The sequence below is a fragment of the Camelina sativa genome, chromosome 9 (assembly GCF_030686135.1).
Source record: "Camelina sativa cultivar CO46 ecotype springtype chromosome 9, ASM3068613v1".
Classification (NCBI taxonomy): Eukaryota; Viridiplantae; Streptophyta; class Magnoliopsida; order Brassicales; family Brassicaceae; genus Camelina; species Camelina sativa.
In genome coordinates, this window is record NC_141888.1 from 5,236,879 (window position 1) to 5,257,046 (window position 20,168).

Sequence of the window (20,168 nt, forward strand, 5' to 3'; positions counted from 1 at the left end):
AAATATTTTCCCTCTGGTTTGGGCAGCTAACCGAGAAATTTCCTTTTTAATTGTTTGTTTGAAAAAAAAAAACAGTAGATAGATACACTTTTAGTTAAAGAAAATAAATGTAGATGAGTTCAAAATTATTAAAATTAAATTAAATTTAACAAATAATATATATTTAGTTCTTTTCATAAGTAAAAACAATATATAAAAGTAAAGAGATAAACTTTTAATTGCAGAATTTTTTTTTTTTTTGCTATAATACACTAATGTATATCCATTTACAAATCTACTATCTACATCACCACTAAAAGTATATTTGTACACACAAATATATTTTACTGTTAAAATATACTCTTTAGTCTTTACTACTACCAACAAATTGTCTTTATGAACACATTAAAGAATATATTATATGTCTCTTTACTTAAACATTTGTGTAGTTACAAAAACGCATATGTTAAGCAAACATACTCCTATCTTATATATTACAATAGTAGTATTTTTTAATAAATTATTTGATTGGTGAAAAAAATATGAGACAATCTATTTTTTTACTTTAACAATATTTTTCTTTGTGTAAAGGTGAGTATTTACATTTTTTAAAACAGTAATTAATTGTATAATTTTCACAATCATTTTCTTTCTTGTAAAATTAGCAACTTAAAATTAAAATAAGTAAACAATATTATAATTTACTACTACCAACAAACTGTCTTTATGAACACATTAAAGAATATATTGTATGCCTCTTTACTTTAATATTTGTGTAGTTACAAAAACGTATATGTTAATCTTATATATTACAATAGCAGTCTTTTTGAATAAATTATATGATTGGTGAAAAAAATATGTGACAATATTTTTTTATGTTTTTTTTAACAATATTTTTCTTTGTGTAAAGGTGAGTATTTACATTTTTTTAGAAACAGTAATTAATTGTATAATTTTCACAATCATTTTCTTTCTTATATAAAAAGTAATATTTTTTCTTGTAAAATTAACAACATAAAATTAAAATAAGTAAACAATATAACAATTTACTACTACCAACAAACTATCTTTATGAACACATTAAAGAATATATTATATGTCTCTTTACTTTAACACTAGGTTTTGAATCCATGCTACGCGTGTGTTTATTTAATATATTTTGGTGAAATTATATATGATTGATGACAATTATAAAATATTATCTTATAAAAAGTATTAAATTAATATTAAGGCAAAACTTTTATTTCAAATACACAATTTAAAAAAAATATAAAAATCAGTTGTGCTAAAAATTTAAATCTGATTAAAAAAATCATGAATTTAACTTATAACTTAAAAAATCATGAATCAAATCATTTGTTTTTAATCTAGATTAGTTGGGTTTTCTACAGGTTATTAATCCCTGCTACACACGGGTATGCTTTTATTGATTATCATAAGAATGTATTAGACTTAAAAATCATTTAAATAGCTATACATATAATATGCAAAAGTATTATAACGTATTGGTTTTTTTTTTAAGACAAATGTTCATTTGTTTATATTAAGCATCATTTATGTTGTTTTTAGAAAAAAAAAATAAGAAAGCAAAATTAAAAATTACATACAATTATTTAAAATATATTTTTTTATAAACTGGTACGTGTTAAATAACAAAAAAAATCAAATTTTTCATACTATAATTTTTGTGATTTTTTTGAGTAATAACTTTTTTCCAATATCTGCTTTCAAACACGCCCTCTCCTAATTTTTTTTCTTTCAAAAATGCTCTAAAAGTCAGAAACCTAAAAAAATATGTGTGTTATAAAAGTACACAAAATTACAATGTAAAACCTTATAATTATTTTATAAAACTTCATAAATCTCACATATTATTTATCTTATCATCTCTCTACCATTTGTTTATGTTCTTTGGTTTTCAAGTTATTTTCAATTACTTAACTGATAGTATTGTAATTTCTCACCCTTATGATATTCTATTTTTATCTCTAGGATGCCACAAGGTTGCATGTACATATATGCTCGTTATAAGTGTTTGTCATTGAAGAACTTTCTGATGCTAAGGATTCTGCCAGCGCACGTGAAGCATCAAGATCCCTTTGCAGTGAAAATTTTTGTTGTGTTAAATCCTCAATATGCTATTAATGAAAAAACAAAACCGTAGCTTGGTCTTTGAAAGCAATGAAAGCTAACATCCTTCTAATCAAAGTAAGAAGATTATTATAATCAAGGACAATGCAAGACAAAGTAAGAAGATTATTATTCACCAAAAAGGTTTCAGCTCAACTCGAGATTGTTTGCCCAACCCACAATACAACTTGTCATTGTACATTCCATATATACAATGCCTCCATAACAACCCTCGAATAATACACAAACTAACAATTCAATTTGCAATTCCACTGTTGCTTATGGAGCTTATAGTACCACGAGTCTCTCCAAAAAATTTCAGCTCGATCAAACATCCTTACAACCTCATAAAGATGCTCTAAATAACCCATCTTGGAACTGTTCATGTTTCATACTTAGCAAAAATTGCACCACTTTCCAGCAGTTTCTTCGCTAGGAAGTAACACACATAACTCCTTGAGTTTAATGCCTATTGAGGTTCTTGGCTTGTTGGATATCAAGCCGGTATATTTACCTTTCCTGAAAGAGATCATATCAACCCCCAAATTTGGCTACGGCTACTCAATACAGCCTTTATCTCCATCTTCCTTTCACTTTCTTTCTCTTCTTTCCCTTTCTCTTCTCAATCTGACCTGTCTTGGCTCCACCACCACAATCAGGACTTGCCACAACCACGACATGAGTCACAGACCAGCTAATGGTTTTCACCACCTCCGCCGCGTCACTCTGTCTCCTCTCCGTCACAATTTTCTCTTTTCTTCACATCATCTCAACCAAGGAGCATAATAGTCCTCGCCCTATGCTCACGTCTCTCTGCTAATCCATGTCCTTTGTTTCTCTTTTTTCATTCGATGGAGTCTGATGGAGAACTCACAACGGTGAAACAAACTCAAAATAACGGCAACGACGGCAACAACGCAACATACAACAACGGTTCAAACTCCCATATGTCACGAAGGAGACAGTTTCAATGACTCTGCCACAACTATAATCTGAAGTTACAAAGACTTAGAGTTGCACATGACAATAGTTTATACAGAAGCACATAACAACTTTTATTTATTAAAATAAATATCACAACCATCACTATGCACCTTTCACATATTGACTACATATTCACCGGTTGAAGCGGCATCTAATTAAATTTCCATGCATCAATTCACGACGTTGATTCCATACAACCTACAAAGATTAATGGATTAGTATGTATATTTTTTTTTTAAAATTAGCACAATTCAAATAAGAGACAATAGGTCGCCATGATAATAAATATAATGTAAAATATTTATAAGAAAGTAATATACGTTCATAATTTAGGGTTTTACTTTTTTACAATTTTTAGAAACACACAAAAGAAGAAAATTTATATTTTTTTAAAAAACACTCCCTATTATGTCAATTAATATTTGCAAAGTTACATTTAATGATATAATGATATATACTATATAAAGATATGATTAATTTTAGAGATTAAATATTATGTTTAATATGAATATTATTTTATATTTACATTTTTCTTATTTCCATGTGTTATAATTATAAAATTTACATTAATTTTATTTCTGTAATTATTGTTTTTCCTTTTTTACAAAAATTCTTAATATAGAAAATTATTATAATTTTAAAAATGTTAAATGTTGATATGTCAAATCATGATTGGCGATTTTAAATCCTATGTGGACAGTCTTAGGAGCTTATAGCTCCTACTTTTATTTAGTATAATTTGTGTAGTTACAAAAACGCATATGTTAATCTTACATATTACAATAGCAGTCTTTTTGAATAAATTATATGATTGGTGAAAAAAATATAAGACAATATTTTTATGTTTTTTTAACAATATTTTTCTTTGTGTAAAGGTGAGTATTTACATTTTTTTTTTAAAACAGTAATTAATTGTATAATTTTCAGAATCATTTTTTTCTCTTATATAAAAATGAATATTTTTTCTTGTAAAATTAGCAACTTAAAATTAAAATAAGTAAACAATATTATAATTTTGAATTATATGATATATATATATATATATAATTTCCTTATAATGATTTTTTCTAAATTTTAAAACTGTTTAAATATTTTAAATTAAATTAGGTTTTCTTTTCTCTATTTTACTTTTATATAAAACTTTTTTATGGTAGGTTTTGAATTTTTACATTTTTATTTTTTATAATTTTAATAAATTTAAAATTGACATGTGTCAACATCTGAATGATACATTTGACACGTGTCACGATCCCATTAATTAGTAATTTTGTCATCGAACTTTATATAATAAGATTTTGATGACTTCAGTAAAATCATAGAAAGTGAATAAATATGTGAATAAAGGATTTTAGAGAGTTTTCTATATTGTTGATTAGTTTTTCAATAATTTTGTTAAGTTTCCCAAACAAACTCTTTATTTCATGATATTTTCCATGACTTTTTTTGTAAAGAAAAATGTATAAAATCATAAGCCATTTATACATTTTATTATTATACCAAAAGGATATAGGATTTGAGATACACCATCACACCAGGGATCGAGTCCCGCTCCCTACGAATGTAGGGATTTGGCTAATGGGTCGGCCTGTTTTGGCCCAATGGTTAACAAAAAAAGATATAGGATTGAATTGTAAAAGATGATAACAAAACGATATATATATATATATATATATATATATATATATCATAATAATTGAATTTTATTATTAATTACAAATTTGTTATAAAAGTTATGATTTTATAATATTATTGGATTCATGAATTTATAAAGTTAATAATTATTTTTTGCTATTTTACTAAAACAAAAGAATCTATGATTGTTAATGAATGCAATTATTATGATATATATATATATATAAAGAATTTATTAGAAATGCCCTTTTTGGCATACCCTTTTTCAAAAATGCTCTTTTTGAATATTTTCAATTTTACCCTCTTTTACATAATTACCCTATTTTAGAATTTGTTTTTTATATTTGGGTTCCCAATTTACATTTAGGGTATAGTTTTTAAGGGATAGGGTTTAGTATTTGGGGGTTAGGGTTTATAATTTTGTCATTTTATATATTAAAAAGGTATTTTTGAAAATGGACACCATCAAAGGGTATTTTTGAAAAGTGACATAGAAAAAGGGGTATTTTTGAAAAAATCTACTACACATAAAATTTTGTTGTATAACTTTTTGTTGTTATATTTTGTTTTTGTAAATTATACAAATCATTTATCATTAACAATCCTAGATAATAATAAACTGATATTTTATTGAATTGTAAAAGATGATAACAAAAAGATATATATATCATAATAATATAATTCATTAACAATCCTAGATTCTTTTGTTTTAGTAGAATAGCAAAAAAAGATTATTAAATTTATAAATTCATGAATCCAATAATATTATAAAATCATAACTTTTATTTATTAAAATATTTTAAATAACTTTTTTACACATCACAAACTAATAATACCAAACTTTAGCAGAGTTTAACAAAATATTATTAAATAACAACAGATTCTACATATCATTTAAAGACATCTTTAACTCTATTTAAATCACAAACTAATAACATCCCTTTAAAATAGATAAAAATAAATTAAAATTACATATACACACTGAATATAATTTATATACATTAAAATAAAGTGGTTTGAATCAATCTATGTAAAACTAAAAGTAGGCTTAAAATCACTAATATGACAGGGCTTAAACGGGCTTGTTTTTTTTTTCCTTCTCTTAAATGCCTCTATATATTAACATCACTTAGCATTCGTCAAAAATACACACAAATTACAAACCATATATTTTTCCTCCGAACCCCTAATTGGTATACTTAGCCTTGCTCTCTACGGCGGCCGAATTCGACCAGATCTCATCTGCATCTTCATCAATTCAAGCTTGACCAATATGGAACAACGGTTAGATTCTTTATATATATGCTTCAGGAATCAGGATTCCTTAACTGTAATCTCCAAATCTTCAAAAACTAACTCGTGTGTCTTTTGTTGTGATCTTTGGCACCAAAAGAGATGGCTTTAATAATGAGGACATGATCAGTCAGTTGCCTGAGGCTTTGATTCTGGAGATATTGTCTCATCTTCCGACGACAGTTGCTGTAACCACGAGTGTTTTGTCCAAGCAATGGCAGTCTCGTTGGAAGACTTTGCCTAAGCTCAGTTTTGATTCTTGCGGTCCTTACCACCGCAAGGCTTTGCTTTCACAAAAGGCTCCGGTTCTACAGAGTTTGCATCTCAATATCTGTTTTGATAAGTGTACTGCAATGGATACTGAAAAAATGATTGGAACTGCATTCGCCCGCAATCTGCGTAAGCTGGTACTCCAAGTTAACTATATTGAAAAATTCAGATTTCCTAAAAGCTTGTGCAACTGTGAAACACTAGAGACCTTGGAACTCAAGTATTCCATTCTTTTAGATGTCCCCGCTTCTTCAGTTCGTCTGAAATCCCTTAGAACTCTGCACCTTTTCTATGTGATCTTCAAAGACGATGCATCAGTTATGAACCTTTTATCTGGCTGTCCTAATCTCGAAAACTTGGATGTGCATGGTAATGGACATGTGAAGACTTTCACTATTGACGTCCCATCATTACAGAGACTAACAATTTATAATAACGATGGTAGCGGACAAAGTTGTGGTGGCTATGTGATAAATGCTTCTTCTTTAAAATACTTGAAGATTGAAGTGTATACTAGTCTTGAGTTTTGTCTCGTTGAGAAGGTGACTGATCTGAGGGAGGCAAATCTCATTGTTGACCCGCGGATAATCAATGAGAACCTTCTCGAATCTATAACTTCAGTCCAGCGTCTTTCCTTGAGATTATTATCACCTTTGGAGGTAGATTATCAGGTTTTCCTTGCAATTAATTTAGTTTTTTTATTACATTGTTTATGTACTAATTAATACTTCTTCATGTAAAGTTTAAGTTTCCCAGGGGTAGCATCTTCCATAAGCTGGTATACTTGGAGCTATGTACAACTTATGAACCTAATTGGTGGAATCTACTTACCCTCATGCTTGATGGTTCTCCTAGTTTGCAAGTTCTCAAGCTCCATGGCGTAAGCATTAAGCAATATAGTCATCCGTCATAAAACTTTGTTCAGTAGATTTGATGATATTAATAGTGACATACATTGCATGTTTTTCTCTCTCAGAAATTTGGTTGGAGAAAAGACCTCGTGGCTTGTGAGAACTCATGGAATCGACCAGAAAATGTTCCTGAATGTTTATTGTGGAACCTCGAGACATTCGTTTGGGATTTCTATGCATGGAACCGAGAGGGTGAGGTTGAAGTGGCAAAATATATTCTAAGTAACTCAGATCGTTTGAAGAGAGCAACTTTTTCCTCAAAACACATCACTGATCCTAAAGAGAGAGATAACATGGTCGAGGATTTGAATAGTGTGGTCAGGGCTTCTAGTTCATGCCAGCTTCTGGTCAAATGAGAAAAATGTGTAATATAGGACTCTTTGTTCTCACATCTAACTTTAACTATGCTTTGGTGTAGAGGCTGTTTTTTTTTTAAGTGTAGTAAATAATTTGGCATTTCCAAATGATGTCATATATAATTCATATGAAAATAAACTTTAACTATGCTTTGGTTAAGAAAATGTTTTTGTTTTCTAAGGTGAAATATGTATTGTATGAAATTAATGAAAAAATGGTAAAACATTTTTACTTAATGAAACTAAGAATGGTAAAAAACAGAAAATAATGAAAAATAACGAAGTTTACTGTACAAAGTAGGGTCTTAGGGTTCCGTTGAGAGATATCTCTCCTGTAAACGTGGTTGCTTCGGGGAGATGGGAAAAAAAAAAAATAGTTGTGGACTCTTTCGTATGCCCCAAATAGCTGCTTGTAATTAGGATAGTTTATTTTTTGACCATAATAAAAAGAGAAGAACAAGGATATCTATTAATTAATAGCAAACTTCGGATCTCTCTAACTTTTGCATCTCCACCTTGCTCGTTAACCTTATTCAAATCTGAGCAGAAACGTTTGCATTTTGAGATCAAAGGCGTAAAGCATAAGGGTTTAAAACAAAAGTTTGACAAAATGAAACGATGGTTAGTTTCTTTAAATGTTTTAGGATTCTTTCACTTGTACACTTGTAATCGCCAAAACATAATTAGGACTAACATGTAATTTCTTTGTTGTTCTGTTTTGGTATTTTTGACAGCAAATATTGTGATAGTGGGAGTACGACAAACCAAGATACTGTGAATGCAGACAGGATCAGTGAGTTGCCTGAAGCTCTGATTTTGCAGATACTGTCTCTGCTTCCTACAATAGAAGCCATAGCCACGAGTGTTTTGTCTAAAAAATGGCAGTCTCATTGGAAGATGCTGCCTAAACTCAAGTTTGATTGTAGCGATCACAAGCCTGTACGCGGAACAATGACATTTTCAACTAATATCTGCAGGTCATTGCTTTCTTACAATAAGGCTCCGGTTTTAAAGAGTTTGCATCTGAAAATTTGTTTGTATAGATGTTCTACAATTGATATTGGAATCGTGATTGGAATTGCACTGTCCCGGGAATGTGCGTAAGCTGGTACTAGAATGTTCACTTGGGAAAGTTTTCAAATTTCCGAGATGCTTATTGTATAACTGTGAAACACTAGAGACCTTGAAACTCAAGTATTCGGCTCGTATCGATGTCCCTTCTTCGGTTCGTTTGAAATCCCTTACAACTCTGCACCTTGACCGTGTGGACTTCAAAAACGATGAATCTGTGGTTAAACTTCTATCTGGTTGTCCTAATCTTGAAAATTTGATGGTGCATCTATTTCCTCCAATAAGGCGTTTGAATACTTTGAAGAGTTTCAAAATTGTGGTGCCATCGTTACAGAGACTGTCCATATTTGGTAGCAGGCGTGGAGGGCTACAGGGCTATGTGATAAATGCTCCTTCTTTAAAATACTTGAAGATTGAAGGGATTTGTGGTCATGACTTTTGTCTGATTGAGAACGTACCAAAGCTGGTGGAGGCAAATATCATTGATGTCTCTGATATAATCAGTGAGAACCTTCTGGGATCTCTAACTTCACTCACACGTCTTTCCTTGGCTTTGTCATCACCCTTGAAGGTAAATTTATATATAGAGTTGGCGATATTACATTGTTTTTGTACTAACACTCCCTCATGTATAGATTCAGTTTCCTACCGGTAGCATCTTTCACCAGCTAGTATATTTGGAGCTACATACAAATAAAGAAGCGTGGTGGAATCTACTTAACCTCATGCTCGATAGTTCTCCTAAATTGCAATTCCTCAAGTTCATTGATGTAAGCAATATGAAGTTCATTTTCAGCTATCTTTTCCTAAATCGGTTTAGTTTTGCTGAATTAATAATAATGTCATTGTGGTCACTAGTCTCGGCCACTGGGTTCAAGAAAAGATATTGTGGCTCATGGGAAATGGAACCAACCAAATAATGTTGCGGAATGTTTGTTGCATCATCTCGAGACATTTGTGTGGAGTGGTTACAAAGAGCAACTAGAAGAGGTGATAGAGGTGGCGAAATACATCCTCAGAAATGCAAATTGCTTGAAGGAAGCAACTTTTTCCATAATAGGCCTTAACTCATACGAGAGACTTGAGATGCTTGAAGAGTTGAAGAGTGTGGTCAGGGTTTCGAATTCATCATGCAAACTTGTTTTGCTCAAATGAAGGCTTTTTTATTTTCTTAATAACAGAGTGTCGATCTCTGTTGTTTCACAAATCATTTTTACTTGTCTTGTTACTTCAGTACTTGGTTTCTAATGATCTTTTCTTTTTTCTTTTCGAAAAACATAATACAACATTAAAATTTAGATGAAACATAGTTATTATACAATGAGGCCATGAGGGATTTAACCATGTAGGAGGGAATTTTCCAACATTTTGGTTATAGTTAAGGGATTTGTGAAGAGTTTTTTTTTTTTTTTTAATTTGAGTAGGTTTGGCTATTTGGTTATATATATTTTCCAAAACTCAAAAAGCAACTCGTGTCTTTAACTTGTGTTGTTTGATTTTGGCTTTTGACATCAAAAGGAGTGGTGAAAGTGAGAATAATCAAGGTGTTTTAAATGCGGACAGGATCAGTCAGGAGTAGGAAACACGATCTTGTGGCTCCTGGACAATAGAATCAACCAAATAATGTTCCTGAATGCTTGTTGCTTCATCTCGATACATTCACGTGGAAAGGGTACAAATGGCAACAAGATAAGAGAGAAAAGTGGCGAAATACATTCTAAAAATCTCAACTCATTTGAAGAGAGCTACATTCTTATCCTCAAAATGCACTTGCTCTATAGATAGGCGTAGGGGTCAAGAATTTGACAAGTGTTTTCAAGGACAAATCCATGTCAGCTGCAATTCAAATCAAATATATTAATTACACTACAAGAAAACACGCCTTTTGCGAGGACACATTGCGACAGATTTTGATTCTCGCAAATTTGCGGTAGAAATAAAAAACCCTAGCACATCCCTCGCAAAATTGCGAGAAACACGGTGGTCGCAAATCCGCCGCTCAATTGCTAGGCATTTACGACAAATTCGCTGGGAAGGTCCACACACTCGCAAATCCATCGCAATATTGCGACGATTTTGCGAAAACAGAGTCCATAGCAAATTTGCTATGGATTTGCGAGTAAATTGCAAAAGCCAAAGCAAAGTTAGGAAAATAATTTTTTATAAATATTACAAAACTTAATATAATTATTCTCAAATACATTTGAATGTGAAATACATAAGGTGAATTTACTAACTTTAAAAATTATTTTGATGATTAACCCTTAACCCTTAACCCAAACCCTAAACCCTTAACCCTTAACCCTAACCCCTAAACCCTAAACCCTAAAAACTAATGACATTACTATTAATGATTAAAAAGATGAATCCAAGACTTATAATCAAAGATAGCAGTGCAACACAAAATTGTTGGAGAATTGGACAATTTGGCAAATATTTGTCTCAATGTATTGAACATATATGTAATATAGTATAGAAGATCATCATGTTTAGAGTAAGATACAAAATTGGACAATTTTGGAAAGTTTGATGATAGAAAAGAGCATGATGGCACCATTGGACCTTATAAGATACTTGAAAGTTTATTTGACTAATTTTTTAAAATTATTTTGATGGTTTTTACAAATTAGATGTTCAAGGGTTGCCATAAATTTGCGACTGATTTGCTAGACGCATAGCAAATTAATCACAAATCCATCACAAAATACTCAAAACATAGCAAATCCCTCGCAAATAAAATCTTTAAACCCTTGAACCTAAACCCTTAAGACTAATTAAATTACTATTAATGATTAAAATGATATCATTCAAGATTTATAATCAAAGATAAGGCACTAATGACAATTGCAAATCCTAAACCCTAAAAACTTTGCGAGGGATTTGCTATGCTCTCTCTCAATTCTCTCGCAATGTCTGGAAATATTAATTACATATTTTTATATGCTTGCTAGGGATTTGCGAGGGGCCATAGCTAATCCATAGCAATATTTGCGAGAGATTTGCGACGCTTTATTTTTCAATAGAACTAGAAAACCTAGTTTGAGCTTCGCTCAAACCTCGACTAATCCGCAGCCAAAAGAAAAACCCTAGTTCCCTAATCCTTCTCTTCTCCGATTTCTTCTCTCTTCTCCGATCTCTTCTATCTTTTCCGGTGAGTCTCCTCCTCTTCTCTCAGTCCCGGTTAACCCTTCTCGAACCCTACTCCTCCTCTTCTCTCTTGTCCTCTGAAACTCTTGTCCGGTTATTCTCCAACTCGATCTCTTCTCTCTTTGCAGGTAAGTATCCTCCTCTCCCCTTCTAAATTAGGGTTTCAAAATTGGGGATTCAATTTGGGGTTTAGGGTTATTTTTCGATTAGGTTTTTAATTTGATTTTAGGGTTTCAAAATTAGGGATTCAATTTGGGGTTTAGGGTTATGATTCGATTAGGTTTTTAATTCGATTTTAGGGTTTCAAAATTGGGGATTCAATTTGGGGTTTAGGGTTATGATTCAATTTGGGGTTTTTAATTTGATTTTAGGTTTTCAAAATTGGGGATTCAATTTTTGTGTTTCTAATCAGTTTTTTTTTTCTGCTTTTAGATGTCTTCTCGAGACCAAAATGTTTCTGTAAACCAAAACGTTTACAGAAACTTCATTGCTTCTCAAGGGTTAAGTCCTCCAGTCTCTGCTCGAAGGACACATTCTGCTTTTGTACCTCCCCGAAGGTTACCTTCTCCCGTTTCTTCTCAAGGTACATCACCGGCGATGCATGCTGATAATCCTCATGGAAGCTCTCCGGCAATGCATGATGAGAATCATGGAAGCTCTCCGGCGATGCATGATGACAATCTTCCTCAGCAATCAACTTCACGTATCAACAATATTTCTGCCTCTCAAACTTTTTTCACTTTGGAAGAGTTACTTGCAAGTCCCGGGCGTGCTGGCTTACCAAAACTGGATCCTAAGCGACCTCCGGATACTCTCTGGTGAGAAAATTATGTATCTAACCTATAGTTTATCTTTATGTTTTGTATTTTCAATGATCCTCATTCCTTTTCTCTTATGTTTTGTAGGTTTGACCAGGATTCTTCGGTTGCTGCTACTGTCCGGGCCATTTTTGAAAGAGATTTCAAATCAGCTCATGCCAATTGGACCCAAACACCAGGTCCGGTTGTAAACCGGTGGTTTGAAACTTTTGCGGTAAGTTACAGATTGTTGATGTGTTTAAATTACATATTTTGTTTGTTTATCACTTGATTCTTGTTCTGATTCTGATTCTGATTCATGTTATGTCTTTACAAGCAAACATATAACTGGGATGCGTCCATCAATGGAAGAGTTAGAGCTGAGTTTGAAAAGAAGTTGAAGAGTCGGATGAGTGATCAAGTGTCTCGGTGGAAGGGTAAGTGGAAGAAGAGAGGTAATGACGCAATGTCGCGGTGGCTTGATCCTACCGTATGGGATGGCTTGGTCAAGTTTTGGTGTGAACCAAAATCAGAAGCAAAGAGTATCAATAGCCGTAATGCTCGCTATAGTGATCCTAATGGCACCGGAATACATAAGCACCGTTCTGGTCAGACCTCTTTTAAAGCCCGAGCACGAAAGCTTGTAAGTATCTCTGTTTAACACGTTCATTTTTCATATCATATCTACAATATAGTAATATAGTTGTTTCATTTCTCTGTTTTTAGTCTGAGAGTACTGGTGAGCCACTACCTGATTTCCTCCGAGTACTAGAAGACACTCATAGGAAACCTGATGGGTCGTTTGTTGATGGACTGTCTGAGAAGGTGTTCAATGAAGTGTCATCAAAGATAGCTGAAGCTGAGTCTGAGCTATTATCAGCGGATAACATGGAGAGTAGTGCTTCTGGCGGGTTATCACTAACTGTGAAGAACCAAATTTATGCTGAGTTAAAACATGCTTCATTTTTTATGTTAATGTTTGTGTTTGTGTAATGTTTATGGTGTGTATATGGTGTGTATAATGTTTGTGGTGTGTATATGTTTTGTTGGCAGGTTGCTCCGAAGAAAAAGAACCGGATATATGGGGTTGGTAACATGCAAGCAGAAGCATCTTCAGCTCATATTGTTCAACCGCCTCCTCCTTCTGAAGATCCACTTGTTCTAGCTGAGAAGCTTGCTGCTGCCGAAGCTGTTCTTGCAACTCAGGCAACTCAACTACAAGCCAATGCAGAGAAGATGCGAGAAAATGCAGTGAGGATGCAACAAAATGATCTGAAGATGCAAGAAAATTCAGAGAAGATGCATAGTTATGATGCATACTTTGATTATCTTGCATCGAAAGATCCAGAGTTTGCTGCTAAATTTCACCGAGAAGATTCACCGGCCAGAACTGCGACCGGAGATGGAACCACCGGACAGTAAAACTAATGAACTCTTTATCCTTTGAACCTCTCATATGTAATGTTTTTTGTAGAACAAAACGGTTATTATATTTTGTTAACTTATTTTGTAAACTAATTAGTACTTCTAATAACAGCTTTAATTTGCATAAGTTTAAGGTATAATTTTAATTACAGGTTTAATTTTAATTACATGTTTAATGCTAATTAAGCTTACCAAAATGAAAATTATAATTTTTTTTATACCGTTATTACAATTTGCGATAGAAATATTAATTGCAAAAGCATCGCAAATTTGCAGATTTACTAGAGACATATTTGCTAGGATATTGCTAGAAAAATAGTTTCTCGCAATTTGCGTGGGATTTGCGAGGGGCAATTATTCCTCGCAAAAGTTGCGAAGAAATTGCGGCGTTGACCGATTTGCGAGAAGCGATTTGCGAACCGACTTTCCTCGCAAATCTCTCGCTTTTGTCTATTTGCGAGGGAATAGCGATATATTCGTCCATCGCAAAAGGCGTGTTTTCTTGTAGTGTTAGGAGGGTCTTTGTTCCCAATGCAGGTAACGTTTGTTGTGCCTTTTAGTTCAACTGGTTTCTAGAGGTTTATATATGTTTCAAGATAATTGAGTTTCAACATATTATAGGTATAAATAGGGTTTCTCGTAACGTAGCTTTTGGGATTTTAATAAAGAAAACGAGAGTTTCTCTCAAACAGTTCTCTTTTTCCTGTTAATTAAACGCTAAAAAGCCGCTGCAGCAACATATGGTAAATCTTGCTAAACCTTTGGCTTAGGTTTTTAACCCAAAAAAAAACTGCATCTGAAAAAGGGTTTTGGGATTACTAATTAAGGTGGAATTATTGGTTTATAATATATTGTTTACCTGAGCAATTTGTTCGTAATTAAAAATAAAAATTTCAATTATATTATTTATCGGAGTGTGTGTATGTACAATGTATCTACATACTTCTGAAGTCAATCGCTATTGCGATGCATGTAAATAGTGGCGGACCCAGAAATTTTTTTAAGTCAAAACATAAAGAAAAAAAAATCGTCTTTAATATAAATATAAAAATCTTACAATGTTAAAAAAAATATAAAATCATCCTACGATCTTTCATGTTCTGAAATCTTGTCATCACAGTTTCGTTTGTAATAGTTTTGAATACATTTTTCTCGATAAAACAAACTAAACAATCATTTAAAAATTGATCTCCAATCCGATTGCGTCAATACGTCTTTACGATCTTCATGGCTGAAAAACATCTCTCAACAGTTGCAGTCGCAACATGCAGAATCAAAACCAACTTCAAAAGCCTATAAACCAAAGGATATGACATATGTTTTTAATTGTGTTTTCACCAACATTCTAGCAAGGTCTCCAAGATTCTCCAAATTAGAAAATCTTTCATCATGTCGAACATTATCAATGTAGATACATAATTCTTGCTCAAGAGAAATGAGCTCCCCTGAACTGAAGTCATCTAGGTAGAACTTAGATAACCTCAACAATTTTGAGAGATCAAACTCTTTAAATGCATCGATGGAAGATAGAGAAGCAGCACAAATAAGCAACTCACTGTTCACCTCATTAAAGCGGTCGTTAAATTCTTGAAGCTGCAAATCCAAGACAGAATATAAGCAATTGACTTTGTAATGATGCATATTTGATACTCCTGTCTTTTTTCTTCGTCTTTTTGAGTCTACAAAATCTGCCTCCATCTCAACCTTTTCAAGCTCATGTTTTTCACAAAACAAATAAACTTTCGTCATGAGAGAATTCCACCCACCATCCCTAAACAACTGGAGTTGTCTCTTAGTTGATTTCACTAATGACATAGCATTTAAAATATCTTGATCTCTTCTTTGCAGCACCACTGACAAGGTTTCTGTGAGTTCTAAAAGGTATATCATCATATGCAAATAAAACACAAAATCAAAGCTATGAAAGTAATCAAGGAGACCATGAGCTTGACTTCTTTTCAAGTCATCTGCGCCTTCATTCTCAATGTACTCAAGCACCTTGATGATAGAAAAAAACAACTGAATCACCCGTAATAGAGTTCTGTAGTGAGAATTCCAACGAGTATACCCTGGTCTTTGAAGAGAGATCTCTTGATTCAATCATGTTCTTGTACTGATTTCACCATTATTAATTTCTTCCATAATTTCTTTTCTGTAACTCTCTCGGATCATATCTTTCTTTTTGCATGAGGCTCCCACTACATTCAGTAACAGAGAAATCATATCAAAAAAGTCGCCAACATTAAAATGTTTTTTTGTAACTGCCACAACAACTAATTGAAGTTGATGAGCAAAGCAATGAACATAATATGTTGATGTGCTTTCCCTCTGAATTAATGATCTTAATCCATTGAACTCGCCCTTCATGTTACTTGCTCCGTCATACCCTTGTCCTCTCACCTTTTTTATGCTCAATCCATATTTAGCAAACAAATCATCAATAGCAAATTTCAAAGATGTTTCAGAAGTATCACTCACATGTGTGATACTCATAAATCTCTCTTTGACTATCCCACCTTTATCAACAAATCGAAACACTACCGCCATTTGCTCTTTGTCGGAAACATCAGCAGATTCATCCACCAGCAAACCGAAAACATCATGAATAATTTCTTCAATAACATATTTGACTACCTCTTCTCCAAAACAATGCACAATATCTTTTTGAATCTTAGGAGACTTCATCTGATTATTTCCAGGAGCATTATCTAAAATAACCTTACTCACAACTTCATTCTGATCAGCAGTGTACTTCAAGAGTTCCACAAAATCTCCTCTATTGACATAATTTTCTGATTCATCATGACCACGGAAAGCTAATCCTTGTTGGAATAAGTATCTTGAAGCATCAACAGAAGCATTCAACCGAATTTGATACTCATTTTTGTAATATCGTCTTGTTTATGCAAAGCATGCTCAATATACTGACATTGTTTCATCAAGTTTTCACAACTCCATTGTTGTGAAAATTATCAACACCTCCCACATTTCCTGAAAAACTTTTGAAATTATTCCACCTACATAATCCATCTGTGATAAATGCATAACTTTTTACGCATTTATCAGCATTATCTCTGAACAAGTAACAACAAAGACAAAAAGCTTTTTCTTTCACTACAAAGAAAAGCTTAAATTAAATCACTTAAATTGAATCATAAAACTAAGTGATACTAGTTTAAATTATTTATTTATAACTGATACAAAAATTAAAATATAACATCAGTTGCAATAACCGATGTTGTTATTAATTTGTGTGGCATCAATTGATCAAAACTGATGCAAAACTAAATTAATTTGTATCACTTTTACATATTGATACAAATATATAAATTTACATCACTTAAATAATTGATTTATTTATTAATTTATATTAACATCACTTTAAAAATGATATAGAATTTACATCATTAAAAAATCATGCTGATTAAATTATATTAATTACATTAAAAAATTACGGTTCCTAAAAAACTGGTAGTTTAGCATCATTTTTTTAATGACTTTACATAACCTTTTTTATAATTACCAAACGGAAAACACAATCTCTTTTCTTTTCAAAAATTTGAATGAGCGTCGTTTTTTTTCCTTTCTTATCTCCCTAATTCAATATTTTGTTGGAAACAGAATATCCATTTTCCCATAATTAAGTGAGTCAAAGTACAAATCTCCCTAGAATCCTAACTTTTCTAAAAATCTCTAGAAATCTACGCTTTCTTTGCATTATCTAACAGTTTTTTAATTTCTTTTTCTACAAATCTCCCTAGAATCGTGACTTCTCTAAATAACTTCTTCTACTCTTTTCATCTTCTTTTTTCTTCTATCAATATACCTTATTAACTTTGTAGTGATTTACCCTTTTGTATGCCATCCAAGCCCACCGAAACCCCAAAACAATGGAACATAAAACCATGCCACACCATTCCTAGAGCGCTAACCGTTCATGTCTATGTGTGTGTAACCAATGAAGAAGTCAGAGTCGCCAGTTCTTGGTCTCACCTCTTAGATCGTAGAGGACATCACAAAAAAATGTCAACGGTGTACAATCCTGATGCTAAGGTTAAAGTGGTTCCATTTACTACAGTTTTTGATATCAAGACGTTGAAGGATGATGAGAGTGACAGTGAGAAAGAGAAAAATAGGATTATGTTTCCTAGAAGGAACAGAGCGGGAGTGATGGAGATTATAGAAACATATATCTTTGTGATTCACCATTAATGGAAAAGTAGTTTATAATATTTAGGATTTTTACCATGAGATTCAAAGGCTATGGTGAATTAGGAACAAAAATAGTTAATGATTTTTAGGATTTTTTTTGAATTCTGAACCATGTATTCGTGTTTCTATGAAATTTAAGTTTTTTCTATTATTTTATTTAGAATTATTGATTATTGAAAATAGCAAAATTATTATAATTATATCTAAAAACTAACACTGTTTTTATCGGTTATTCATATTTGATTTTGATTTTTAATTCTAAAATATAAAATTATTCGAATCATTTATTAAAACTGATATTAGTCTTACATCAATTATTTAGAATCGACATAAATATTTAACATCATTTACTATAGCCGAAACAAATATTAAAATCATTTATGTTAATTGATGCAAAATTGATATCATTTTTTTGTAATTGATATATAATAACTTTAATTACAATAATTGATACAAATATTTGTCTCAACTGATGCAAATTGTTTGCATCAACCAAATGTAAATCACTTACTAAAGTGATGCAAATTATTTTTGCATCATTTAAATCTGATGCAAAAATATAATATAAATGATGTATTACCATCTTTTTTTGTAGTGTTTTTTCACACTGTACTCTAACCAATTTCTATATTGATCAAACCAAGCTGGATTAACTCGCCTCAATGTGTTTCCTATCAATATTTGTTTAAAAGTATGCCCACGAGGTTGACAAGGATCTCGAATCAAGTATTTTTGAATTACCTCATCTCTTTGATTCAGATGATAATCTGTTATTCTTTTTCGATCAGCAGGATCCCAAGGTAAATCAATGTCATCTGATTCACTGCGAAGTGGAGATGGTGGTTCATTGCCAGGTGTAGATGGTGGTTCACTACGAAGTGCAGATGGTTCTTTTCTTTTATAGTAGTTTTTCAAAATATTCATTGTTTCGTCTGAAAAAATTAGAAAAAAAATTGTCAACATAAAATAAAACCATGTATTGGATTTTTTTTGACAGCAAACCAAGTTCATCCATTTAAGCTAAAAACAGACGGTTTTCCAAAAAAGAGAACCAGTCCGGGTTAGAGGAGCTTACATGGGAAAAGATAGAACCATGTGATCGTGCCTTTTTAGCAAGGCAGTCAGCACGGGTGTTATGACAGCGTGAAATAAAAGACAAAGAAAAAGATAAGAACGAGAGTTTCAGCATACTAAAATCCTCTAACTCGAAAGAAAAAGCAGGCCACTCATCCGGAGTGTCTAGTAGCTGTGATAGCTCCAAAGAATCTGTCTGAAAGTCAACGTGGAACAAGGATAAAGAGATAAGGGACCGCATTGCCCAAAGAAGCGCCTCAAATTCTGCGTGAAGGGGGGATTGACAACTTCTAAAACCCTTTAAACCAAGGTGAATGATGTCCTGACCAGAAGTAGCAACCCAACCAATCCCCGATAAAGTGCTCGACAAAGCCCAAGATCCATCAACTTGACAAACAATAGAACCTGGTACGGGGACTGGAACCTCCAAGGGAACAAGAGGTGGTGCAGACTCCAGAAACTAGTCTTTCACTCTAGCCGTACGGAAGGAGTCTGCTTCTTTCATTGCAAGCTGGAGAGTGTCGGCTGGATGGACGTCTTTATTCTCGAAGACTTTAGAGTTCCTAGCCTTCCAGATGAACCACAAGATCCAAGGGAAAATCCTGATGGATTCCTCTCTTCCTCCAAGTTCTCTTGCTCTCCACAAAAGATGATCGATATTCGTAAAAAGTGAAGAGGAGGGGAACACTCCCTGAATAAAAGGGATCTGGGAGAGGGGCCAGACTTGAAATGCAGGAGGGCATTCAAAAAGAACATGATTAATAGATTCCTCTTCCATCCCACAACGGGGGCACAAACGATCAGTACCCAAATGACGGTCCGCTAAACGTTGGCAGGTCGCCAAGCAACCTGAAACAGATTGCCAGAGAAAATGTTTAATCTTTCTT

General features: G+C 32.6%; 1 protein-coding gene and 2 pseudogenes across 2 annotated transcripts; 2 read left to right on the forward strand and 1 right to left on the reverse strand.

The window, feature by feature from the left end:
• Nucleotides 1–5,803: 5,803 nt before the first annotated feature.
• LOC104710507 (putative F-box/FBD/LRR-repeat protein At4g13965) lies at nucleotides 5,804–7,720 on the forward strand. Its single transcript, XM_010427124.3, has 4 exons — nucleotides 5,804–6,009; nucleotides 6,119–6,947; nucleotides 7,031–7,168; nucleotides 7,265–7,720. Exons 1-4 carry the CDS (start codon nucleotides 5,999–6,001, stop codon nucleotides 7,553–7,555), a joined length of 1,269 nt encoding a protein of 422 aa, XP_010425426.2. The 5' UTR covers nucleotides 5,804–5,998; the 3' UTR covers nucleotides 7,556–7,720.
• Nucleotides 7,721–8,294: 574 nt separating this feature from the next.
• On the forward strand, nucleotides 8,295–9,892 carry LOC109126352 (putative F-box/FBD/LRR-repeat protein At4g13965; annotated as a pseudogene). Its single transcript, XR_015565689.1, has 3 exons — nucleotides 8,295–9,197; nucleotides 9,262–9,396; nucleotides 9,485–9,892. The product of XR_015565689.1 is annotated as a putative F-box/FBD/LRR-repeat protein At4g13965 (transcript).
• A 5,308-nt stretch (nucleotides 9,893–15,200) lies between these two features.
• LOC147937747 (uncharacterized) lies at nucleotides 15,201–19,522 on the reverse strand (annotated as a pseudogene).
• Between the last annotated feature and the right edge of the window lie 646 nt (nucleotides 19,523–20,168).

Coding starts and splice junctions, on each gene's coding strand:
- LOC104710507 (XM_010427124.3), top strand. Junction 6,948..7,030: donor GATTATTATCACCTTTGGAG/GTAGATTATCAG, acceptor CTTCATGTAAAG/TTTAAGTTTCCCAGGGGTAG. Junction 7,169..7,264: donor AAGTTCTCAAGCTCCATGGC/GTAAGCATTAAG, acceptor TTTCTCTCTCAG/AAATTTGGTTGGAGAAAAGA.